Consider the following 23,468-nt stretch of genomic DNA (forward strand, 5'->3'; position numbering starts at 1 on the left):
CGGGGATTGCAGACTCAGTCGGCCGAAGGGCCTGTTTCCGTCTTAAAGTAAGAAACTAAACTTGGACACAATAAGTCTAAGGAAGGGTCCTGACCTGAAACTAAACCTCTCCAAGAGATGCTGCCTTACCGGCTGAGTTACTCCAGCATTTTGTGTCTCTTTTTCCCATTGACGACAGCTACAATGGGAGAACCACCATGTCTTCACATGGAGAGAGCAGCCATTACAGAAGGGAGCTCCCATCTAGACAATAGACAATAGGTGCAGGAGGAGGCCATTCGGCCCTTCGAGCCAGCACTACCATTCAATGTGATCATGGCTGATCATTCTCAATCAGTACCCCGTTCCTGCCTTCTCCCCATACCCCCTGACTCCGCTATCCTTAAGAGCTCTATCTAGCTCTCTCTTGAATGCATTCAGAGAATTGGCCTCCACTGCCTTCTGAGGCAGTGAATTCCACAGATTTACAACTCTCTGACTGAAAAAGTTTTTCCTCATCTCCGTTCTAAATGGCCTACCCCTTATTCTTAAACTGTGGCCCCTGGTTCTGGACTCCCCCAACATTGGGAACATGTTTCCTGCCTGTAACATGTCCAACCCCTTAATAATCTGATACCTCATTGGGCTATCTTTACTTGCAATTTATTGGACTTTAGCTTACATTAAATGTGTTACCCTTTATCCTTCATTGTGAACGGCTTGTTAATAATTATGTACAGTCTTCTCATTGACTGGATAGCGTGCAAACAAAATATTTTCACTGCACCTCTGTACACGTGACAATAATTTGTCATTTAGTTTAGAGGTACAGCGCGGAAACAGGCCCTTCGGCCCACTGAGTCCGCATCGACCAGCGATCCCCGCAAACACACTGTCCTGCACACATTTTACCTTTATACCAAGCCAACTAACCTACAAACCTGTACGTCTTTGGAGTGTGGGAGGAAACCGAAGATCTCGGAGAAAAACCCACGCAAGTCAGGGGGAAAATGTACAAACTCCGTACAGACAGCACCCGTAGTCGGGATCGAACCCGGGTCTCTGGCACTTGTAAGGCAGCAACTCTACCACTAAGCCGCCATGCCACCCTCGAGTGTTGGATATTTCCACCCTGGGTGCATAAAGGCACTGACTGTCCAAACTACAACGTCAAATGAGGTTTTGCAAATTTAGATCTTTCATCAAGACTCCTTTGCCCAGTTTTTCAATGAGCGTTATGGAGATTGATATACGGAATAGTGTATCCATTTCCTTTAAGGTTTCCGACCTGTGCGTTCAACGGTGGGAATAGACACATTATGCTGGAGTAACTCAGCGGGACAGGCAGCATCTCTGGATAGAAGGAACGGGTGACGTTTCGGGTCGAGACCCTTCTTCAGACTGAGAGTCAGGGGAAAGGGAAACGAGAGATACAGACGGTGATATAGAAGGGAGAGGGAGACACAGAGATATGGAGGGGTTGGGTGTGAAAATGAGATATCAAAGGGAACGGGGCTCAAAGAAAATCTAGCTTGGGGAAGATGTCAACAAGGAATATATGTAGATAGAATTTAATCAGGAGGACAGTCAGACTGGTCGTAGAACTGGGATGGGGGGAGAGAGGGAAAGCAATGGTTACTTGATGTGAGAGAAATCAGTATTCCACACTGCTGGGGTGTAAGCTGCTCAAGAGAAATATGAGGTGCTGTTCCTCCAATTTGCGTTGGGCCTCACTCTGACAGTGGAGGAGGCCCAGGACAGAAAGGGCAGTGTGGGAATGGGGAGGGGGGGGAGTTAATGTGTTTATTGTAAACCAGCATCTGCAGTTCCTTCCTACACATTTCAATAGCGGAGGTATGTGATTTCCAGAACCAGGGGCCACAGTTTAAGAATAAGGGGTGGGCCATTTAGAACGGAGATGAGGAAAAACTTTTTCAGTCAGAGAGTTGTGAATCTGTGGAAATCTCTGCCTCAGAAGGCAGTGGAGGCCAATTCTCTGAATGCATTCAAGAGAGAGCTAGATAGAGCTCTTAAAGATAGCGGAGTCAGGGGGTATGGGGAGAAGGCAGGAACGGGGTACTGATTGAGAATGATCAGCCGTGATCACATTGAATGGCGGTGCTGGCTCGAAGGGCCAAATGGCCTCCTCCTGCATCTATTGTCTATTGTCTGCCAACCACACAGGGCAGTATCAATGCCTGAGTATCAATGGTCACCGGAAAAATGATTGAAAATCTATATGAAAATCTGGGCAGTCAGTTCGAGTTAATGGCTCCGCTTTTTAAGATGGTTATTTTGATATTGCTGTTTTACTGACAGGATGTCATTCAAGCGATCAAGGAGACAGCGTTTGTGACGTCAAGATATCCCGTTATCCTCTCTTTCGAAAATCACTGCAGGTAAGTGTTTGCCTCGGCTCGATAAAGAGTTTGCTGCTGTAACATTAACATCGACGAGCAGAGGTGTACCCACACCACAATGCTAAAGTTTAGTTTAGTTTCGAGATACAGCGCGGAAACAGGCCCTTCGGCCCGCCGAGCCCGTGCTGACCAGCGATCCTGGCACTCTAAAGCCCCTGTCCCACTTAGGCGATTTTTTTAGGCAACTACAGGTGACTAGGCCGTCGCCACACGGTCGCCGGGGTGTCGCCTGTACGTCCTTGAGTCGTCTCCAAAGAGTCGTAGCGTTTTTCCGGTCGCCGCTGGATTTTGAAATGTTTAGAATTTTTTGGAGACTGTTGGTTTGACGCCAATGACCGTAGCTTGACGTCTCCTGACGGGGGCGCTGTCGTAGATTGTCGCCAGGTGACCTAGGTTGTCGCCGGTGCTGACTTCGGTGAATTCCATTCGCGACAACCTACGTCAACCGGCGACAGGTACCGGCGTCAAAACCAGAGGCCAAAATGACGTGAATTGTCTTCAGTTGTTGCCGGACAGGGTCGTAGCTTGTCGTAGCTTGTCGCCTGTGTGGTCGTAGGTTGTCGTAGGTGCGGTCGTAGGTGGACGTCCTAAGTCGCGACGATTGGGTCGCCGGTTGTCGGTAGCTGGCCGTAGTTTGACGTAGACTGGGTGGTAGGTTGTCGTAGCTTGTCGTAGACATTGTCGTAGGGGGGGTCTAGTCACCGTTTTTTCGGCGACCTGCCTACGACTATGGCAGTCGCCAATAAAATCGCCGAAGTGGGACAGGGGCTTATCACAGAATACAGAATACCGAATACCTTTATTGTCATTCGATACCGAACGAAATTAGTAAGATTAAATGAGAACTTACCAGTTTGAAGTTTGATCTGTATTTTATGAGGAGTTACGATGAGGGATTACGTGAAGACCCCGTCCAGCACGCATGCGCGACATTCTTCAAAGCAGCGGTGTGGATTCACAGAAAAAACACAATGATTGAAATAAACATAGTAAAGAAAGGATAAGAACTTAATTACCAGTTGATCTGTATAAAAGAGGGTGGGAGCGGAGGGCACGTAGTCCCTCATCGTAACTCCTCATAAAATACAGATCAAACTTCGAACTGGTAAGTTCTCATTTAATCTTACTATTTTATTTCGGAGTCACGTGAGTGACTACGTGAAGACTTCAAAGCTCTGTGATTCCGAACCGTGTACCAGCTCATGCTTCACTCACTGTCTGAAGACCTTAGAGGGAGGAAGTATGTTATCGCAATCAAGAACCCTGTTTGTGAACAAAAAAGGTTTATTAATGACAACAAAGAACAGAGAGCTCCCCAGGGCTCAAATTAAATATTATCTGCAGACTCTAAAATTCTGTCTGCAAATGTAGCAGGTTGCGCCAGCGGTTTATTATAAAACCTTTGGAAAGTTCTTTCCGAGGACCATCCTGGTCTGGCTAGAATATGGTCGATAGGCACGTCCATTCGACTAGCCGCCGACGTAGATGCAGCCCTGGTGGAGTGAGATTTGTAAACATTAGTATTCACTCCTGCGGACTTAAGCACCTGCTTGAGCCACCTTGAAATGGTTTGGCTCGTCACCTGACCATGAGGCTTCTTGTGGCTTATCCATAAGGCTTTTTCTCTCCCTCTTAAGTTGTATGTTGTGTCTATGTAATTGGCGAGATGGGTCTTGGCACACAGCCGTGGGTCAGATGAATATGCCCAGAACTCCATGACTGGAGGCGTGGTACCTGGTCTAGTTTGTTTGACCAGTCCCTGAATATGGAATGTGAAACAGTCCAATGACTCTGTCATACTGTCCAGCCTCAGAAGGTGGAGGGACTGTACCCTTTGAGCTGACACTGGTGCCATGAGCATGACTGATTTCAGTGTAAGTTGTTCCAGCGTGAGTGCCCTGGGCGGTGGCCATCCCCTAAGGTACGTCAGCACAATGCTGACATCCCAGATCTGAGTGTACCTTGGTCTGGGGGAATTGGTGTTAAAAAATGCACCTCATGATTTTTACCACTAATGGATGGGACCCCAAAGTCAGTTGTCCTGCTGCTGGAACCAAATAAGCTGACAACGCACTCCTGGCTGTATTTATGGCGATGTAGCTGAGTCCTTCCCGATGTAATCCAACCAGGAACTCCACAACACTGGTGGCTGTCGCTGTAGTGTAGGTAGTTCCTGTTTTGGAGCAATACCGTTCCCATTTCCTTATGTTGGTCAGGTATTGTCTCCTGGTGGACTCCCGGTGGGATGCGGTCATCATGTTGATGGCGTCCTCAGACAGTCCCAGGCCCAGTAGAGGTCTTTTTAGAATCTGCAAGCCAGGAGATTGACTCTGTCATGGCACAGGTGACTAATGCCTGACACTGGGTGGATTAATAATTCCGGACTGCTGGGGAATTCCAACGGTGTTTCGACAGCCATGTCGAGGGCCACTGGGAACCATGGCTGTGTAGGCCAGTCGGGTGTTATCAAGATTCCTGAAGCGGAATCCAATTGAATCTTGCGTGACAGCCGACTGATGAGGCAGAAGGGAGGAAAAGCATAAAAGAACATTTTCCCCCAATGCAGCATGAATGCATCAACTGCTGCTGCCTCAGGGTCTGGTTCCCAAGCGACATATGTTGGTACCTGGTGATTCAGCCTGGATGTAAATAGGTCGATATCTGGTGTGCCATATTGCTTTGTAATTTCGGCAAATACTTTGGGATTTAACATCCATTCGATGTTATCGTTAAATTTGCGTGACCTGGTGTCTGCCACTGTATTTTGCTTACCTGGTAGGTAAGTTGCTGATAACCAAGTATGTCTTTCGACACACCATTGCCAGATTAGGTTGACCAATTTGTCACACGATATCGACTTTACACCACCCATGTGTTTGATATAAGCCACCACCGTGGTATTATCTAATTGCAACCGGACATGTGCATGATGCGTATTAGATGAATATGCTTTTAAACCATAAAACGCACCCAACATTTCTAAATAGTTGATACCCCGTGTCTGTAGGCAAGATGATTTAGAATTAGTCCATCTGCCCCCTGTGCTGGATTGCATGTTAGTTGCTCCCCAGCCCAAAGCACTGGCATCCGTTTGTATGGCTAATACTGGGTTGGTTATTATTATGGGACTGGAACTGAGCCTAATGTTCCTTGTCCACCATTGTAACTCTGGAATGGATTCAGCAGTTAAATACATGGCTCGGTCAAAGTGACCTGAGTTTTGCTTTAGTGCGTGCACTTTTGCTCTTTGTAAATTTTTGGTAGTGCAAAGGTCCAAATTGTACAGCTGGAAAAGCTGCTACCATTTTACCAAACTCTAGCTACCTGCCGTATGGTTGGCTGACGTTTATTCATTAGTTCGTGGCATGATAGTGCCAATTCTGATGCTTTCCCCTTCGGCAGAGTTACAAACATGCGAACAGTATCAATCGTAAATCCAAGATAGTCCATGGTAGTGGACGGTGTAAAATTGGATTTATCTGGATGTATGACAAACCCCAAAGTTTCAAACAAACGTTTGGTAAGGCTTTAAATTGCCATAGCTGTTTCATCCAGATAAACTTTAAGTATTTACGATGCTCCTTGTGTATGGGTACTGAGTAGTAAGCATCTTTTAAATCAATGCCTGCTAGAAAGTACCCTCTAGAAATCAAAAGTCTGGCGGTTTCAAAAGTTTCCATCTTGAAATGTGTATAGTTAACTGACTCGTTTAACGTAGTTAAGTCAATGATGATGCGACATCCACCATCTTTTTTAGTTTTAGTGAAAATATTAGACACAAATTCCAAAGGTTCATGTTTTTCTTTCAATGACACCTTTTGCTAGTAGCCTCATAAGTTCAGCTTGACCCTCTTGTTTCTCTTTGAGTGAGAGGGTGAATACCCTTTGGGGTATAAGCTGAACTGGCGGAATATTTTTATGAACAAAGTCAATTTTATAGCCATGAATGCAGCTTCGTATGTACTTGTCATTAATGATGGTTTCCCATGCATCCAAAAACCAGTGCAATCTCCCCCCTGATAGTATAGAGCCCGTACTGGTCATATGCTGAGAGGGACCAGACCCACCTACCTCCATGGTTACTGGTGCTACTTCTGCCTCTTCGCTGGACGATGAGGTGTCTGCTGGGCTGTAGAGGCCTGCTGTTGGCGTTGATGTTGTTGGGGGTGGCACATTTTCCATGGGGTCCGCTCTGGGCCCTGGCCTAAAAAAGGCTTACGGGGAATGGTTGCGGGCCCCGAGCTTTCACCAGTCCCATATGGTGGTCGACGACTGGTGGACGCCGTGGGGTACTGCCGCCTGGGTTTGTTGGGTCTGCTCGGTCCTAAACCTGCCCTCACGAGACCAAAGGTCTTGGACTCTTCCTCTAGGTCTTTCACCTTTTTTGGAAGGTCCTTTACAAAAAGCAGAATTGGAGGTTCTGAACCCGGTGTTTTGCAAGCCTGCAAACTTAGGGTTGAGGGCAGGCTTGATGATCTCATATTGAGTGGTGCACAGCAGAGCTAATGTATCTTGCTGATTTGTGGAGATGTCCACACCATCAATGGACCGAGCATATGATTTTCTGGAGCTTCAACTCCAGGTTCCTGATGTTCTGCCCCAGATGTCCCCAAATTTGGCTGTTTACAGCTGGTACATTCAATGATGAACAATTTTCTGGGGCTGAATATAGTTTAAGAGCCTCATTGACCACCCGTTCTTGTAGGGGTTTTGAGGACAGGTGGTCAATGCTGGCTGCAAGTTTTTGGCTCTAAAAGCCGACCCCCTCGTGGAATGACCACGTAGCGGTTGACCACACCCAGCAGCTCTTCCTGATCCTGTACACCCTGCGTACTCCGGAGATCTTCAGCCAAGAACCCATCTTGTTGACCAGCCCAGACCTGGTCGCCAATGCTGCCTTCAAAAGAAGGTGAGGCAATGGCCAGTGCCACAAAGGGCACTGCGGGAGTGCCTGGGCGCTCTGGGCCCTCCCTTGGCGAGTCTGCTGCTGCTCTCTCAGCAGATCTCGCTGGAGCATTTGCTCCATAAGCCGTTTGGCTTTAGGCGGCTGCCAGTGCCGCTGTGTAGCGGTGTGGCATCTTCATCCGAAACGTCGGACACTACCGCCCGGTTCTGGCTGCAGGTACCTCCAGCTCGCTGCTCAGGCTGCGCTAGCGATGCTGGGCTCGGCTCGGTAGTTTGCCGCCTCTTGCCCCCCCTCCAAAGAACGTTCCTCAACGGAAGACGAACGGGGGCAAGCTGAAATTTCTTTCCTCTGGTCTTGCTCATCTTGTGTACCTAAAGCAGACCAGAGAAAATACTCACGGCCACGGTAGACTTACCTGTCGGCCCGACTTTTTAGTTTGTAGCGGGAGCACCTTGAACTCCCGTTCGTCGCGGGTGCACTGCGTGAACGCTAATGTCGCGCATGCGTGCTGGACGGGGTCTTCACGTAGTCACTCACGTGACTCCGAAATAAAATCATTTGCCAGCAGTCACAGAGCAAAAAAACAAAGAACACAAGACACACAAGCCCAATACAAACATCCATCACAGTGACTCCAAACACCCCCTCACTGTGATGGAAGGCAAAAAAACTTCTTCTCTCTTCCCCCATGCCCCTCCCACGGACAGACAGCTCGACCCCTACCGAGGCGACCGACCTGCACAGCCCCCGCAAGGAGATGGAAGGTCCCGCGGCCGAGCCGCACCGGGCGCTGGAAAGTCCCGCGGCCGAGCCGTACCGGGCGATGGAAGGCCCCGCGGCCGAGCCGTACCGGGCGATGGAAGGCCCCGCGGCCGAGCCGTACCGGGCGATGGAAGGCCCCGCGGCCGAGCCGTACCGGGCGATGGAAGGCCCTGTGACCGAGCCGAACACTATCCTACACACACACTATCCTACACACACACTATCACAATCACAATCATACTTTATTAGCCAAATATGTTTTGCAACATACGAGGAATTTCATTTGCCGTACAGTCATAACAATAAAAAACAACAGGACACACACAAAATACATTTTAACATGAACATCCACCACAGTGACTCCCCCACATTCCTCACTGTGATGGAAGGCGAAAAACAGTTCAATCTCTCCCTTCTTTGTCCTCCAGCGGTCGGGGGCCACTAACCTTCCGTTGACGGGACGATCTTGACTCCCGTAGCCGGCTTACAGGAATGATCCCAAGAACGAGTAGGTTAACGTATGATAAGCGTTTGTCGGCACTGGGCCTGTACTCGCTGGAGTTTAGAAGATTGAGGGGGGGACCTCATTGAAACGTACAGAATAGTGAACGGTCTGGATGGAGTGGATGTGGAGAGGATGTTTCCACTAGTGGGAGAGTCAAGGACCAGAGGGCACAGCCTCCGAATTCAAGGATGTTCCTTTAGGAAGGAGATGAGAAGATAGAGCTCTTAAGGATAGCGGAGTCAGGGGGGATGGGGAGAAGGCAGGAACAGGGTACTGATTGAGAATGATCAGCCATGATCACATTGAATTGCGGTGCTGGCTCGAAGGGCCGAATGGCCTACTCCTGCACCTATTGTCTATTAACTTCTTTTGTCAGAGGGTGGTGAATCTGTGGACTTCATTGCCATAGAAGGCTGTGGAGGCCATCAGTGGATATTTTTAAGGCAGAGATAGATAAGATTCTTGATTAATACAGGTGTCAGAGGTTATGAGGAGAAGGCAGGAGAATGGGGTTAGGAGGGAGAGATAGATCAGCCATCTCCGGTCGCTGTGCGGCCTAACATCATGGAGCTGGAGGCCTTGCTCGAGACTGACTTTGAGCCCCTTCCCTTGCCTGGGATCGACGCTCCAACCGCGGCCTGCGGATTTTAACATCGAGGAGCTCGCAGTCTCGGGTAGAGACTGATGTCGGGAAGCTCCAAAGTCTCAGGAGGTTCGACCAGCCCCTACCCGGGGGAGCTGAGTTCCCCCCGATGCGGGAGCTTGATCGCCCCGACGCGGAGGGCTCGACCGCCGGCTGCTGGAGCCACGATCGCCCCGTCAACGGAAGGCTCGAGTGCCCCAACCGCGGGAGAACGAAGAAGGGAAGAAGATTGAACTTTTTTGGCCTTCCATCACAGTGAGGAATGTGGTGGAGTCGCTGTGGTGGATGTTCATGTTAAAAAAATTATTTGGGTGTCTTGTTGCTCTTTATTGGTGTGACTGTATGGCAAATCAAATTCCTCGTGTGTTGCAAAAACATACTTGGCTAATAAAGTACTATTATGATGATTGCTATGATTATGGTTGAATGGCGGAGTAGACTTGATGGGCCGAATGGCCTAATTCTTCTCCTATACCTTAGGACCTGGCATTGGGGGGGGGGGGGGGGGCACGAGGGGGATGTGGAACCGGCGGGGGGGTACTTTGTAACTTTGTCAGCGCCCTTTATGTGGCAACTATTTGCATACCTTGTACTCGCTGGAATTTAGAAGATTGAGGGGGGATCTCATAGAAACGTACAAAATTCTTAAGGGGTTGGACAGGCTAGATGCAGGAAGATTGTTCCCGATGTTGGGGAATTCCAGAACAAGGGGTCACAGTTTAAGGATAAGGGGGAAGTCTTTTAGGACCGAGATGAGAAAGTTTTTCTTCACACAGAGAGTGGTGAGTCTGTGGAATTCTCTGCCACAGAAGGAAGTTGAGGCCAGTTCATTGGCTATATTTAAGAGGGAGTTAGATGTGGCCCTTGTGGCTAAATGATCAGGGGGTATGGAGAGAAGGCAGGTACGGGATACTGAGTTGGATGATCAGCCATGATCATATTGAATGGCGGTGCGTACAGGCTCGAAGGGCCGAATGGCCTACTCCTGCACCTATTTTCTATGTTTCTATGTTTACCTCAGGGTGTGCGAGCAATGAATGCCATTCTATTCCTAAAATGCCACGCTATTCTGCTGTACTAAATTATCCCTCCTTTGCAGCAAACCACAGCAGTTGAAGATGGCCAAGTACTGTGAAGAAACCTTTGGAGACCTTTTACTGAAGCAGTGCCTGGAGAACAATCCAGTACGCCTACACTTTTACGTCTATTTATTATTTAAAAACCAGAACTGTTCAAATGAAAACTCGTCGCAAAAAAAAAATGTTGATCCTGTCGTTTTGCTTCACAGCTAGAAGCGGGCAGGCCTCTCGCTTCACCGAACGAGCTGAAGAAAAAAATACTCATCAAAAATAAGAGGTTAAAACCTGAAGTGGAGACAAGTAAGTTGGTAGCTTCAAAGTCGTCTTGTTGAGTCTCATTGTCTGCAACTCGTTTTCACCTAGCCCACAGCCAACGATGGCCTGTTTCCTTTATCATCGTTACTTTTTTGCGTTCATTTGTTCTATACCTCTCGATATCGCCGTCTACATCTTTCGTTTCCCCTCTCCCCTGACGCTCAGACTGAAGAAGGGTCTCGACCCCGAAACGTCACCCATTCCTTCTCTCCAGAGATGCTGCCTGAGTTACTCCAGCGTTTTTGTGTCTACTATCCTGGGTGTAAACCAGCATCTGCAGTTCCTTCAACACTGCAGAAGATTCTTCGTATAATGTAGTTAAGAAATGTGTCTGTTTTGGTGACTTGACTCTCACCGATGGAAATTCGGAGGTAAATGCTGGAGTAACTCAGCCGGTCAGGCAGCATCTCTGGAGAAAAAGGATCTGGGACGTTTTGGGTCAGAACCCTTCTTCAGACTGAAGCTGAAGGAACAGTGGTAGGGATAAACTGGGCCTCCTCTACTGTCAGAGTGAAGCCACACTCGAATAAAGCATCTCATATTTCGCTTGGGCAGCTTGCCATAGATGGCTGTGGAAGCCAAGTCATTGGGTATTTTTAAGGCAGAGATTGACAGGTTCATTAGTGAGGGTGTCAGGGCTATGGGGAGAAGGCAGGAGAATGGGGCTGTGAGGCAATGATTGAAGGGCGGAGTAGACTCGATGGGCCGAATGGCCTAATTCTAATCCTAGAACTTATGAACCTGTGTTGTATTCTCTGAAGTGCAAGTGCTGGTGATAAATGTGGACAGTGAGATTATAGACCTACTGTTGCAATAGAGTGATACAGCGTAGAAACAGGCCCTTCAGCCCAACTTGCCCACACCGGCCAATGTCCCATCTACACTAGTCCCATCTGCCGGCATTTGGTCCACATCCCCCTAAACCTGTCCCATCCATGTACCTTAAATGTTTATACCTTAAATGATTCTTAAAATGTTGCAACTGACCTCACTTAAAACCTGAAGTGGAGACAAGTAAGTTGGAAGCTTCAAAGTCGTCTTGTTGAGTCTCATTGTCTGCAACTCGTTTTCACCCGGCCCACAGCTAACGATGGCCTAATTCCTTTATCATCGTTACTTTTTTGCGAATCTTTCATTCATTTGTATCTCTCGATATCGCCGTCTACCCTGGTCCTCGATTTCCCTACTCTGGGCAAGAGACTCTGTGCATCTACCCGATCTATTCCTCTCATGATTTTATACACATCTATAAGATCACCCCTCATCCTCCTGCGCTCCAAGGAATAGAGTCCCAGCCTACTCAATCTCTCCCTGCAGCCCAGAATTCTCTGCCACAGAAGGTAGTTGAGGCCAGTTCATTGGCTATATTTAAGAGGGAGTTAGATGTGGCCCTTGTGGCTAAAGGGATCAGGGGGTATGGAGAGAAGGCAGGTACAGGTTACTGAGCTGGATGATCAGCCATGATCGTATTGAATGGCGGTGCAGGCTCGAAGGGCCGAATGGCCTCCTCCTACACCTATTTTCTATGTTTCTAGAACCTCTTGTCCTGACAACATCCTTCTAAATCTTCTCCACACCCTTTTATAAATTTTTATTTTTATTTTTTAATTTCCGTTCAATACAATGCAACAGATTGTGACCATACAGTTGTGAAAGTTAAACGGTATGAAATCATTGTATCAAAAATAAAACAATATAATCACACATGATATTTTCTGACCGAAAAAAAAACCCGCTGTAGGCAGAAGCCAAAGCTTATTGTGCCCACCCTTAATACTTGACAAAATATAATTTAAAAATAACCACGACATCATAATTCAGAAGCAGATAAACAAAACATAGAAAGAAACACAAATATGGTCAAGAACCATCATTTCTGTCATGTCGGACATTTCTCAGTGCTGATCACATATTGTGTATCTTCCAACTTAACAACGTCTTTCCTCTCGCATGGTGCCCAGAACTGAGCCCACGGCACTCTAAACGGGGCCTCACCAACGTCTTATACAACTTCAACATGACCTCCCATGCATTTGACTGTATTTGGGCATTGACAGCAGGCAACTGGAGTCTAGTTCTCTCCCATGTATGTTAAATGGCAGGAAACATGAGAGAGAGCAAAGGCCCATGTCCTGTGGACAAAAATAGGATTATGTGCTCTGCGAAGCAATACTTGAAATGCCTGGGTTGATAACGCTCTCAGACTGCGTCACTGATTCTATGTTTACTTGGCATTTTTAAATCAGTTTATTTTCAGTAAATTAAAATTAGGATTCCAAGCTGCTTAAATGGCCATGTTTTCTTCCCCCCCCCCCCCCGCTTGCGATCTGCATGACTTCCATTTGTACGATCCACAAGCTCATCGGGAAGGCTGGCTCCATCTCGGGGGACGGAGTTGGATTCACGGGAGGGGGTCTTGGAGGATGGGAGGATGTTCCTCAAACTGCGGAACATCCTGGACAATACAGCTCACCCCCCCCCCCCCCCCCCCCCCCACCACCATGACACACTGGTCAACCTGAGGAGCACCTTCAGCAACAGACTGGTCCCACCGAGATGGAGCACAGAACGCCACAGGAGATCCTTCTTCCCTGTGGCTATCAAACTGTGCAACTCCTCCCCCTTCTGTCGTGATCCCCGCACACTAACACTATCCTACACACACTGGGGACAATTTACAATTTTACCAAGCCAATTAAACTACAAATCTGTACGTCTTTGGAGCGTGGGAGGGAACCGGAGAAAACCCACGGGGTGAACAAACAAACTTGGTACATGCGATACGATGCAACAGAACCTTATTTATCCCAGGAGGGAAATTGATCTGCCAACAGCCAACAAACATATAAGATTATTAAGGGATTGGACAAGTTAGAGGCAGGAAACATGTTCCCAATGTTGGGGGAGTCCAGAACCAGGGGCCACGGTTTAAGAATAAGGGGTAGGCCATTTAGAACGGAGATGAGGAAAAACTTTTTCAGTCAGAGAGTGGTAAAGGTGTGGAATTCTCTGCCTCAGAGGGCAGTGGAGGCCAATTCTCTGAATGCATTCAAGAGATAGAGCTCTTAAGGATAGCGGAGTCAGGGGGTATGGGGAGAAGGCAGGAACGGGGTACTGATTGAGAATGATCAGCCATGATCACATTGAATGGCGGTGCTGGCTCGAAGGGCCGAATGGCCTACTCTTGCACCTGTTGTCTATTGTCTAAAAAAAATGAAATACATGAAACATAATAATAATAATAATAATAATAATAATAATAATAATAATAATAATAATAATAATAATAATAATAATAATAATAATAATAATAATAATAATAATAATGATGATGATGATGATGATGATGATGATGATGATAATAATAATAATAATAATAATAATAATAATAATAATAATAATAATAATAATAATAATAATAATAATAATAATAATAATAATAATAATAATAATAATAATAATAATAATAATAATAATAATAATAATAATAATAATAATAATAATAATAATAATAATAATAATAATAATAATAATAATAATAATAATAATAATAATAATAATAATAATAATAATAATAATAATAATAATAATAATATATTCCTTTATTTGTCCCACACCGGAGAAACCGGGAAAACATGAAATTAATGTGACGAGTGGAAAGGATTGGGGACGTGCAAAGATTGGGGAGGGGGGGTGGGGGGTGGGGGAGTCAGTCTACCCTAGGACAGAAGACATAGAAACATAGAAAATAGGTGCAGGAGTAGGCCATTCGGCCCTTCGAGCCTGCACCGCCATTCAATATGATCATGGCTGATCATCCAGCTCAGTAACCTGTACCTGCCTTCTCTCCATTCCCCCTGATCCCTTTAGCCACAAGGGCCACATCTAACTCCCTCTTAAATATAGCCAATGAACTGGCCTCAACTACCTTCTGTGGCAGAGAATTCCACAGATTCACCACTCTCTGTCTGAAGAAATGTTTTCTCATCTCGGTCCTAAAAGACTTCCCCCTTATCCTTAAGCTGTGACCCCTGGTTCTGGACTTCCCCAACATCGGGAACAATCTTCCCGCATCCAGCCTCTCCAACCCCTTAAGAATTTTATATGTTTCAATAAGATCCCCCCTCAGTCTTCTAAATCCCAGCGAGTATAAGCCAAGTCTATCCAGTCTTTCTTCATATGAAAGTCCTGCCATCCCAGGGATCAATCTGGTAAATCTTCTCTGTACTCCCTCTAAGGCTAGAATGTCTTTCCTCAGATTAGAAGACCAAAACTGTACACAATACTCCAGCTGCGATCGCACCAAGGCCCTGTACAACTGCAGCAGAACCTCCCTTGCTCCTGTACTCAAATCCTCTTGCTATGAATGCTAACATACCATTCGCTTTCTTCACTGCCTGCTGCACCTGCACGCTTGCTTTCAATGACTGGTGCACCATGACACCCAGGTCACGTTGCATCTCCCCTTTTCCTAATTAGCCTAAGAGGGCACCCGGGTGGGATGGAACCCAGATCTCTGGCGCTGTGGGGGCAGCAACTCTACCGCGCCGCCACCCCTCCCCGCCACCGCCACTGACGCCCTGTGATTTGTTTCCGTTCTCAGAGCAGCTTGAAGCATTCAAAAGGCTGATGGAAGCTGGCGTAGCCTCCAACCCGGCAAGCTTGTTGGAAGACGAAAACGAGGAGGAAACCGAAAACGGTAACAGCTTTAGCAAGTCGACGCAAATTGCATAAGACAATTTACCGTGCGCAATAGAACAAGGAACAATTTAGCTTGCTTGAATGGTTGTAATTTTCTTTCTTGTCCTACATTTCCAGCTGACCTGTCATCGATTTCGGGTAAGGAAAGTAGCTTGCAGATAATTAACCCATCTCATTTTTTTTTTTTTTTTTAAACCGGTTTACCCCTATCTTTTCGGTAGCCCTAGGGTCATCTCTCCAATCACAACACAAGTGACAGGTCTCTGTGCACCAAGCTAACTCTCGGTCTGAAACCCAGGCAAATTACTTCAGTAACTACCGATGCACTTGCACTTTCTGTTTATACGCGCACATTGCCAAACTGACATTGTCAGAGAGAGAGATTTTGCAAGATGTTTTCCATTGAAACCTTCCTTCGTTTTTATGATGGAGCCACACCAAAAATAGACCCCTGATTTTAACAATTATTTGACATTGTAAAATCAATTTAATTTTTTTTTAAAGTACCTAAACTCTCTCTCCCTGACTTGTTTTCACTGCCGCACTCTAAATCTTAATTCTATGGACTAATTCTATATCTTGCGATAGATATCTTGGTTGAATTGCTACACTTGTGCGGTGAATCGTAGAGGATTTAGCCTGAGCTTTTGATGTACACCGATCAGCCAAAACGTTATGACCACTGACAGGTGAAGTGAATAACATTGATTATCTTGTTACAATGTCACCTGTCAAGGGGTGGGATATATTGGGCAGCAAGTGAACAGTCAGTTCTTGAAGTTGATGTGTTGGATGCAGGAGAATTGGGCAGGAGTAAAGACCTGAGCGACTTTGACAAGGGCCAAATTGTTATGGCCAGACGACTGGGTCAGAGCATCTCTGAAACGGCAAGGCTTGTGGGGTGCTCCCGGTCAGCAGTGGTGAGTACCTACCGACAATGGTCCGAGGAGGGACAAACCACAAACCGGCGACAGACAGGGTGTTGGGCGCCCAAGGCTCATCGATGCGCGAGGGCAATGAAGGCTATCCCGTCTGGTCCGAACCGACAGAAGGTCGACTGTGGCACAAGTCACAGAACATTTTAAAGGTGGTCACGGGAGGAATGTGTCACAATACACAGTGCATCGCACCCTGCTGCGTATGGGGCTGCACACGGCATATTGGGCAGGTGGTCATAATGTTTTGGCTCATCAGGTCGTAATGTTTTACGTTTGTGGAAATAATTGTAAACAGCCTTTCTAAAATCACTTTTGTTTAAAGAATTTGAGGGCGTCAAAGTTTGCGGATGTGACCGATATTACTACAGTAAACCCTCGTTACAACAGACCATTGGGGTGAACGGTGTTCATTATTGTCGATTGTCCACTAGAACCAAATAAGGAATTGTCGTGGTATAAGTTGAGTTGAGTTTATTGTCACGTGTACCGAGGCACAGTGGAAAGCTTTTGTTGCGTGCTACCCAGTCAGCGGAAAGACAATACGTGATTACAATCGAGCCATTCACAGTGCACAGATACATGATAAGGGAATCGCGTTTAGTGCAAGGTAAAGTCCGATCAAAGATCGTCTGAGGGTCTCCCCACTATATATCATTCTATATTAGTTTAAAGATACAGCGTGGAAACAGGCCCTTCGGCCCACCGAGTCCGTGCCGACCAGCAATCCCCGCACATTCGCACTATCCTACACGCACTAGGGACAACCTACAATTTTTACCGAAGCCAATTCACCGACAAGCCTGCACTCCAAGTCTTTGGAGTGCGTGAGGAAACCGGGAGGACCTGGGGAAATCCCACGGGGGGAACGTACACACTCCGTACACACGGCACCCGAGGTCAGGATCGAACCCGGGTCTCTGGTGCTGTGAGGCAGCAACTCTACCGCTGCACCACCTTAAGAAAGGAGTGCGTGAGGAAACCGGGAGGACCTGGGGAAATCCCACGGGGGGAACGTACACACTCCGTACACACGGCACCCGAGGTCAGGATCGAACCCGGGTCTCTGGTGCTGTGAGGCAGCAACTCTACCGCTGCACCACCTTAAGAAATTTAAGAAAGTTTAAGAAACTTTGCAATCTCATTCAATTGATTGACTGATGAAATCGCATGCTTGTCTGTTTTATTTTACTGATCGGTGCAATAACTTTTGACAAGAGGAACTGCACCATCCTCTTTAAAGGTGTTGCAAGTCATAAAACATTGTGCAATAAAACACAACCTTATAACACACCCTAAAGCCAGTTAGTTACGGGATAAGGTGCTCTCAATATGTCTTGGCACGTGGAGAACAAATTAACAAAAGTGTCTGAGTGGCTATTATTGTCGCCACAACCTCAAAGTTAAAGGTAGACATAAGATGCTGGATTAACTCAGCGGGTCAGGCAGCATCTCTGGAGAGAAGGAATGGGTGATGTTTCGGGTCGACACCCTTCTTCGGTCTGAAGAAGGGTCTCGACCCAAAACGTCACCCAAATATATCAGTCTGAAGAAGGGTCTCGACCCGAGACGTCGCCCATTCCTTCTCTCCAGAGATGCTGCCTGACCCACTGAGTTACTCCGGCATCTTGTGTCTACCTTCAATTTAAACCAGCATCTGCAGTTTTCTTTCCTACTCAAACGTTAAAGCATTTTCATCTCAGATTCAAGGAACTGCAGGTGCTCATTTCTAGAAAAAGACACAAAAGTGCTGGAGTAACTCAGCGGGTCAGGCAGCATCTCTGGAGAACATGGATAGGTGACATTTCACAGAGTGCTGGGGTAACTCAGCAGGTCAGGCAGCATCTGTGGAGAACATGGATAGGTGACGTTTCACAAAGTGCTGGGGTAACTCAGCGGGTCAGGCAGCATCTCCGGAGAACATGGATAGGTGACGTTTCCCATTGGCATTGCAAAATATCAGGTGCCTTTTGTAGACACAAGGAACTGCAGATGCTGGTTTACAAAAAAAGAAGACACAAAGTGCTGGAGTAACGCGGCACACCTCAACTTCCCACTCACCTGTATCCACCTATCACTTGCCATGCTTTGGCCTGACCCCCATCTCTCTTCCAGCTTTCACCCCCGAGTAAGTACAATCAGTCTGAAGAAGGGTCCCGACCCCAAACGCCGCCTGTCCACGTTCACCGGAGATGCTGCCTGACCCGCTGAGATACTGCAGCACTTTTACTCATCAGAGCTACAAGATGTTTAAAGATGTTGTAATCTCTTTACCCATCTGAGTTTTGTGTGATGAGTTTCAATGGGAGGGTTTCTATGAAAAATTATACGTTTATCTCTGCAGAAATATATGCATTGTGGCTTTGCCAAAGAAGAATTAAATTAGTTTGTGCCATATTTCCCCTTGGTAACTTTGATTTTTTAAAAATTAATAAATTTTAAATGCGCAGCGGTAGAGTTGTTGCCTTACAGCGCTTGCAGCGCCAGAGACCCGGGTTCAATCCCGACTACGGGCGCTGTCTGTACGGAGTGACCCGCGTGGGTTTTCTCAGAGATCTTCGCTCTCTTTCCACACTCCAAAGATGTGCAGGTCTGTAGGTTAATCGGCTTGGTGTAAATGTAAATTGTCCCTTGTGTGTGTCGGATAGTGTTAGTGTGCGGGGATCGCTGGTAGGCACGGACTCGCTGGGCCGAAGGGCCTGTTTCCACCCTGTATCTCTAAACTTAAACTAAACTAAAAAACGTGGAAAGTACAGATTAGAACGCGGTTAGTGTAGAGGAAAGGTCGCAATGTTCTAGTCTTTTTCCAAATGGAGAACATCTTTCCTTCCTGCAGGAGGATGAGGGCTGATCTTATAGAGGTGTATAAAACCATTGATGGGAAGAGACAGGGTAAATACACAGAGTCTTTCACCCAGAGTAGCGGAATCGTGAACCAGAGGACATAGGTTTAAGGTGAGGGGCGAAAGATTTAATAGGAACCTGAGGGGCTTCTCCAGAGATGCTGCCTGACCCGCTGAGTTGCTCCAACACTTTATTGTCTAAGATTTAATAGGAGCCTGAGAGGCAATTTTTTTTTACACAAAGTGTTTGGAAAGACCTGCTGGTGGAGGTAGTTGAGGCAGGTACTATCGCGACATTTAAGAACATGTATAGGGTAGGTTTGGAGGGATATGGGCAAAAACGCAGGCAGGTGGGACTAGTGTAGATGGGACTAGTGTAGATGTTGGTGGGTGCATGCAAGTTGGGCCAAAGGGCCTGTTTCCACACTGTATCACTCTATGACTCTTTGCACTGTTCCTAATATCCACACAGGCCTTGGACTGGGTAATACATAGACAATCGACAATGGACAATAGGTGCAGGAGGAGGCCATTCGGCCCTTCGAGCCAGCACCACCATTCAATGTGATCGTGGCTGATCATTCTCAATCAGTACCCCGTTCCTGCCTTCTCCCCAAACCCCCTGACTCCGCTATCCTTAAGAGCTCTATCTAGCTCTCTCTTGACAGCAAGACCTGTAGCTCTTTAGTTATGAAGATGGTGAAACAGGAAGATGTTGATCGAGGAAGGTAAGACCAACAATTAAAAAACAGTAGACAAAACACCATGAATCAAGGATACGTCATATACATAATTATAGTCAGCAGTGTAATTTAGTTTAGTTTAGAGACACAGTTCAGAAACAGGCCTTTCGGCCCATTGAGTCCGCTTCGACCAGCGATCACCCCGTACACTACCCCTATTCTACACACACTTAGGACCATTTACAATTTTACCGAAGCCGATTAACCTGCAAACCTGTAAGTCTTCGGAGTGTGGGAGGAAACCGGAGCACCCGGAGAAAACCCACGCAGGTCATGGGAGAACGTACAAACTCCATGAAGACAGAACCCGTGGTCAGGATCGAACCCGGGTCTCTGGCGTTGTGAGGCAGCAACTATAACGCTGTGCCACCAGCATGGAAACAGGCCCTTCAGCCCACTGAGTCCATGTGGAAGGTATCACACAAAAAGCTGGAGTAACTCAGCGGGTCAGGCAGCATCTCAGGAGAGAAGGAACGGGTGACGTTTCGGGTCGAGACCCTTCTTGGTGGAACGTCGACCACCCCTTTACTGAAAGGTTTTATCGAAACCGGGCTCTCTCGGGTTGCCTTAAATTTAAAATGATTAAGTTAAAATGACTCTCTGAGTTCCCAGTCCTCCACTACTTGTGTAATTCATTACACGTGATCAACAATGGTGTTTTCCTCTCCTGCAGTTGACCAAGATGAAGAGGCACATCCTGAATTGAAAATCAATAGTGAGCTTTCTGCAGATGACATAACTTTGGAGAAAGAAGCACTTGTCAATATTGCGAAGAAGGTAAGTATCTGTTTTTCTAACGAGGAAGTTATAACATTTTCTATCGAGCCATATAATGCAATACTTTAGTGCATTTTAACACGTACACATTTAATGGCCATTATGGCCAAGTTAAGACTCTACATTTTTAACATCTTTGGACTTGAATCATGCAAAATAATGCCTGGAAACATGGTGACTTAGTTGAGTTTAGTTTATTGTCACGTGTACCGAGGTACAGTGAAAAGCTTTTGTTTCGTGCTAACCAGTCAGCGGAAAGACAATACATGATTACAATCGAGCCATTTACAGTGCACAGATACATGATAAGGTAAAGTCAGTAAAGTCCAATCAAAGATAGTCCGAGGGTCACCAATGAGGTAGATAGTAGTTCAGCACTGCTCTCTGGTTGTGGTAGGATGGTTCAGTTGCCTGATAACAGCTGGAAAGAAACTGTCCCTGAATCTGGAGGTGTGCGTTTTCACACTTCTGTACCTTTTTCCCGATGGGAGAGGGGAGAAGAGGGAGTGGCCGGGGTGCGACTGGTCCTTGATTCTGCTGCTGGCCTTGCCGAGGCAGCGTGAGGTGTAGATGGAGTCAATGGAAGGGAGGTTGGTTTGTGCGATGGTCTGGGCTGCGTCCACAATTCGCTGCAATTCCTTGTGGTCTTGGATGGAGCTGTTCCCAAACCAAGCTGTGATGCATCCTGACCTGTATGTCTACTGTATGTCTCAGACTAATCTATTATTCCTACACTCTGGTACCCACTGTGAGTATGATTGTGCTTATGTATACAGTAAACCCTGATTGTAAAGGAACATGGGGGGTGGGAATGTTGTCCTTAATTTCCGATTCCACGCAAACATCACGGGCGGTCGCGGTGGCGCAGCGGTAGAGTTGCTGCCTGAACAGCGAATGTAGCGCCGGAGACCAGGGTTCAATCCCGACTACGGGCGCTGTCTGTACGGAGTTTGTATCCCGTTCTCCCCGTGACCTGAGTGGGTTTTCTCTGAGATCTTCGGTTTCCTCCCTCACTCCAAAGACGTACAGGTTTGTGGGTTAATTGGCTCGGTATAAATGTAAATTGTCCCCTAGTGGGTATAGGATAGTGTTAATGTGCGGGGATCGCTGGTCGGCGCGGACCCAGTCGGCCGAAAGGGCCTGTTTCCGCGCTGTATCTCTATAAACTAAAAACTAAAAAAAACACACACAGAGAGCACCCAATGACAGGATCGAACCCGGGTCTCAAACTAAAATTAGACTAAAACTAAAGGAAATTTAGTCAAGGAAAATGAAACTATTGTGGCGTCAGCCAAGGGTCAAGCCATACTACTACCGACCCCTCGGCACGGGAATGGACCAGTCCAGGGGGGGCGGTCCGGTACCATGTATATAAGGACAAGGTTTTGGGCGCGAAGCCATTCTGCCAGACTCGACCCGTCTGATAACCGAGGAATAATAAAACAGAACGTCCAGAAATACCGGCTTCTCGCCTTTATTTCGGGCCTCTTCCGACGTGCCACACTATCTACAAACTAAAATTAAACTAAAACTAAAGGAAACTTAGTCAAGGAAAATCCAAGTCACCAAAATGAAACCATTACTGCAGTCAGAGTTTCTTCGTTGACATTCTCCGAACCAAATGAAGCTTAATCATGAAATGTGGGTATTTCAAAACTCATGAACTCGTACTCAATTGCTGAGACATAAACAAAAAACAATGCCTCTTATTTTTGTAGGTAATCGAAGACGCTGAACAGGAGAATAACAAAAAGGTGAGGGCTGTTTGAAGTAACTTTTTTTTCATGAAATGAACCTTAAGGTCAATAGACAATAGGTGCAGGAGGAGGCCATTCGGCCCTTCGAGCCAGCACTGCCATTCATGTGATTATGGCTGATCATTCTCAATCAGTTCAACGAGATCTGGGTGTTCTAGTGCATCAGTCACTGAAAGGAAGCATGCAGGTACAGCAGGCAGTGAAGGAAAGCCAATTGAAATGTTGGCCTTCATAACAAGAGGAGTTGAGTATAGGAGCAAAGAGGTCCTTCTACAGTTGTACCGGGCCCTGGTGAGACCGCACCTGGAGTACTGTGTGCAGTTTTGGTCTCCAAATTTGAGGAAGGATATTCTTGCTATTGAGGGCGTGCAGCGTAGGTTCACTAGGTTAATTCCCGGAATGGCGGGACTGTTGTATGTTGAAAGGCTGGAGCAATTAGGCTTGTATACACTGGAATTTAGAAGGATGAGGGGGGATCTTATTGAAACATATAAGATAATTAGGGGATTGGACACATTAGAGGCAGGAAACATGTTCCCAATGTTGGGAGAGTCCAGAACAAGGGGCCACAGTTTAAGAATAAGGGGTAGGCCATTTAGAACGGAGATGAGGAAGAACGTTTTTCAGTCAGAGAGTGGTGAAGGTGTGGAATTCTCTGCCTCAGAAGGCAGTGGAGGCCAGTTCGTTGGATGCTTTCAAGAGAGAGCTGGATAGAGCTCTTAAGGATAGCGGAGTGAGGGGGTATGGGAAGAAGGCAGGAACGGGGTACTGATTGAGAGTGATCAGCCATGATCGCATTGAATGGCGGTGCTGGCTCGAAGGGCTGAATGGCCTCCTCCTGCTCCTATTGTCTATTGTCTATTGTCAGTCGTGTGAGCAGAATTAGGCCATTTAACCCATCGAGTCTACTCCGCCATTCCATCATGGCTGATCTATCTCTCCCTCTCACCCCCATTTCTCCTGCCTTCTCCCCACAACCCCTGACTCCGGGCTGATCAAGAATCTTATCAATCTGTGCCTTAAAAGTATCCACTGACTTGGCCTCCACAGCCTTCTGTGGCAGTAAATATCGCAGATTCGCCAACGATTGACACAAAATGTCC

General features: G+C 46.8%; 1 protein-coding gene across 7 annotated transcripts in view; it reads left to right on the forward strand.

The window, feature by feature from the left end:
• plcb4a (phospholipase C, beta 4a) overlaps positions 1 to 23,468 on the forward strand; it is a 420,446-nt gene that overhangs the window by 292,012 nt on the left and 104,966 nt on the right. For 5 of the 7 annotated variants that reach the window (XM_078405629.1, XM_078405622.1, XM_078405623.1 and 2 more), the window contains 7 exons: positions 2,299 to 2,378; positions 10,315 to 10,399; positions 10,504 to 10,594; positions 15,213 to 15,308; positions 15,428 to 15,448; positions 20,505 to 20,608; positions 22,327 to 22,362. In XM_078405629.1, the coding sequence (XP_078261755.1) occupies positions 2,299 to 2,378; positions 10,315 to 10,399; positions 10,504 to 10,594; positions 15,213 to 15,308; positions 15,428 to 15,448; positions 20,505 to 20,608; positions 22,327 to 22,362 (513 nt within the window). The remainder of the gene's footprint in view (positions 1 to 2,298; positions 2,379 to 10,314; positions 10,400 to 10,503; positions 10,595 to 15,212; positions 15,309 to 15,427; positions 15,449 to 20,504; positions 20,609 to 22,326; positions 22,363 to 23,468) is intronic. The other 2 variants (XM_078405625.1, XM_078405627.1) reach the window with 1 other exon arrangement.

The sequence above is a fragment of the Rhinoraja longicauda genome, chromosome 9 (assembly GCF_053455715.1).
Source record: "Rhinoraja longicauda isolate Sanriku21f chromosome 9, sRhiLon1.1, whole genome shotgun sequence".
Taxonomy (NCBI): Eukaryota; Metazoa; Chordata; class Chondrichthyes; order Rajiformes; family Arhynchobatidae; genus Rhinoraja; species Rhinoraja longicauda.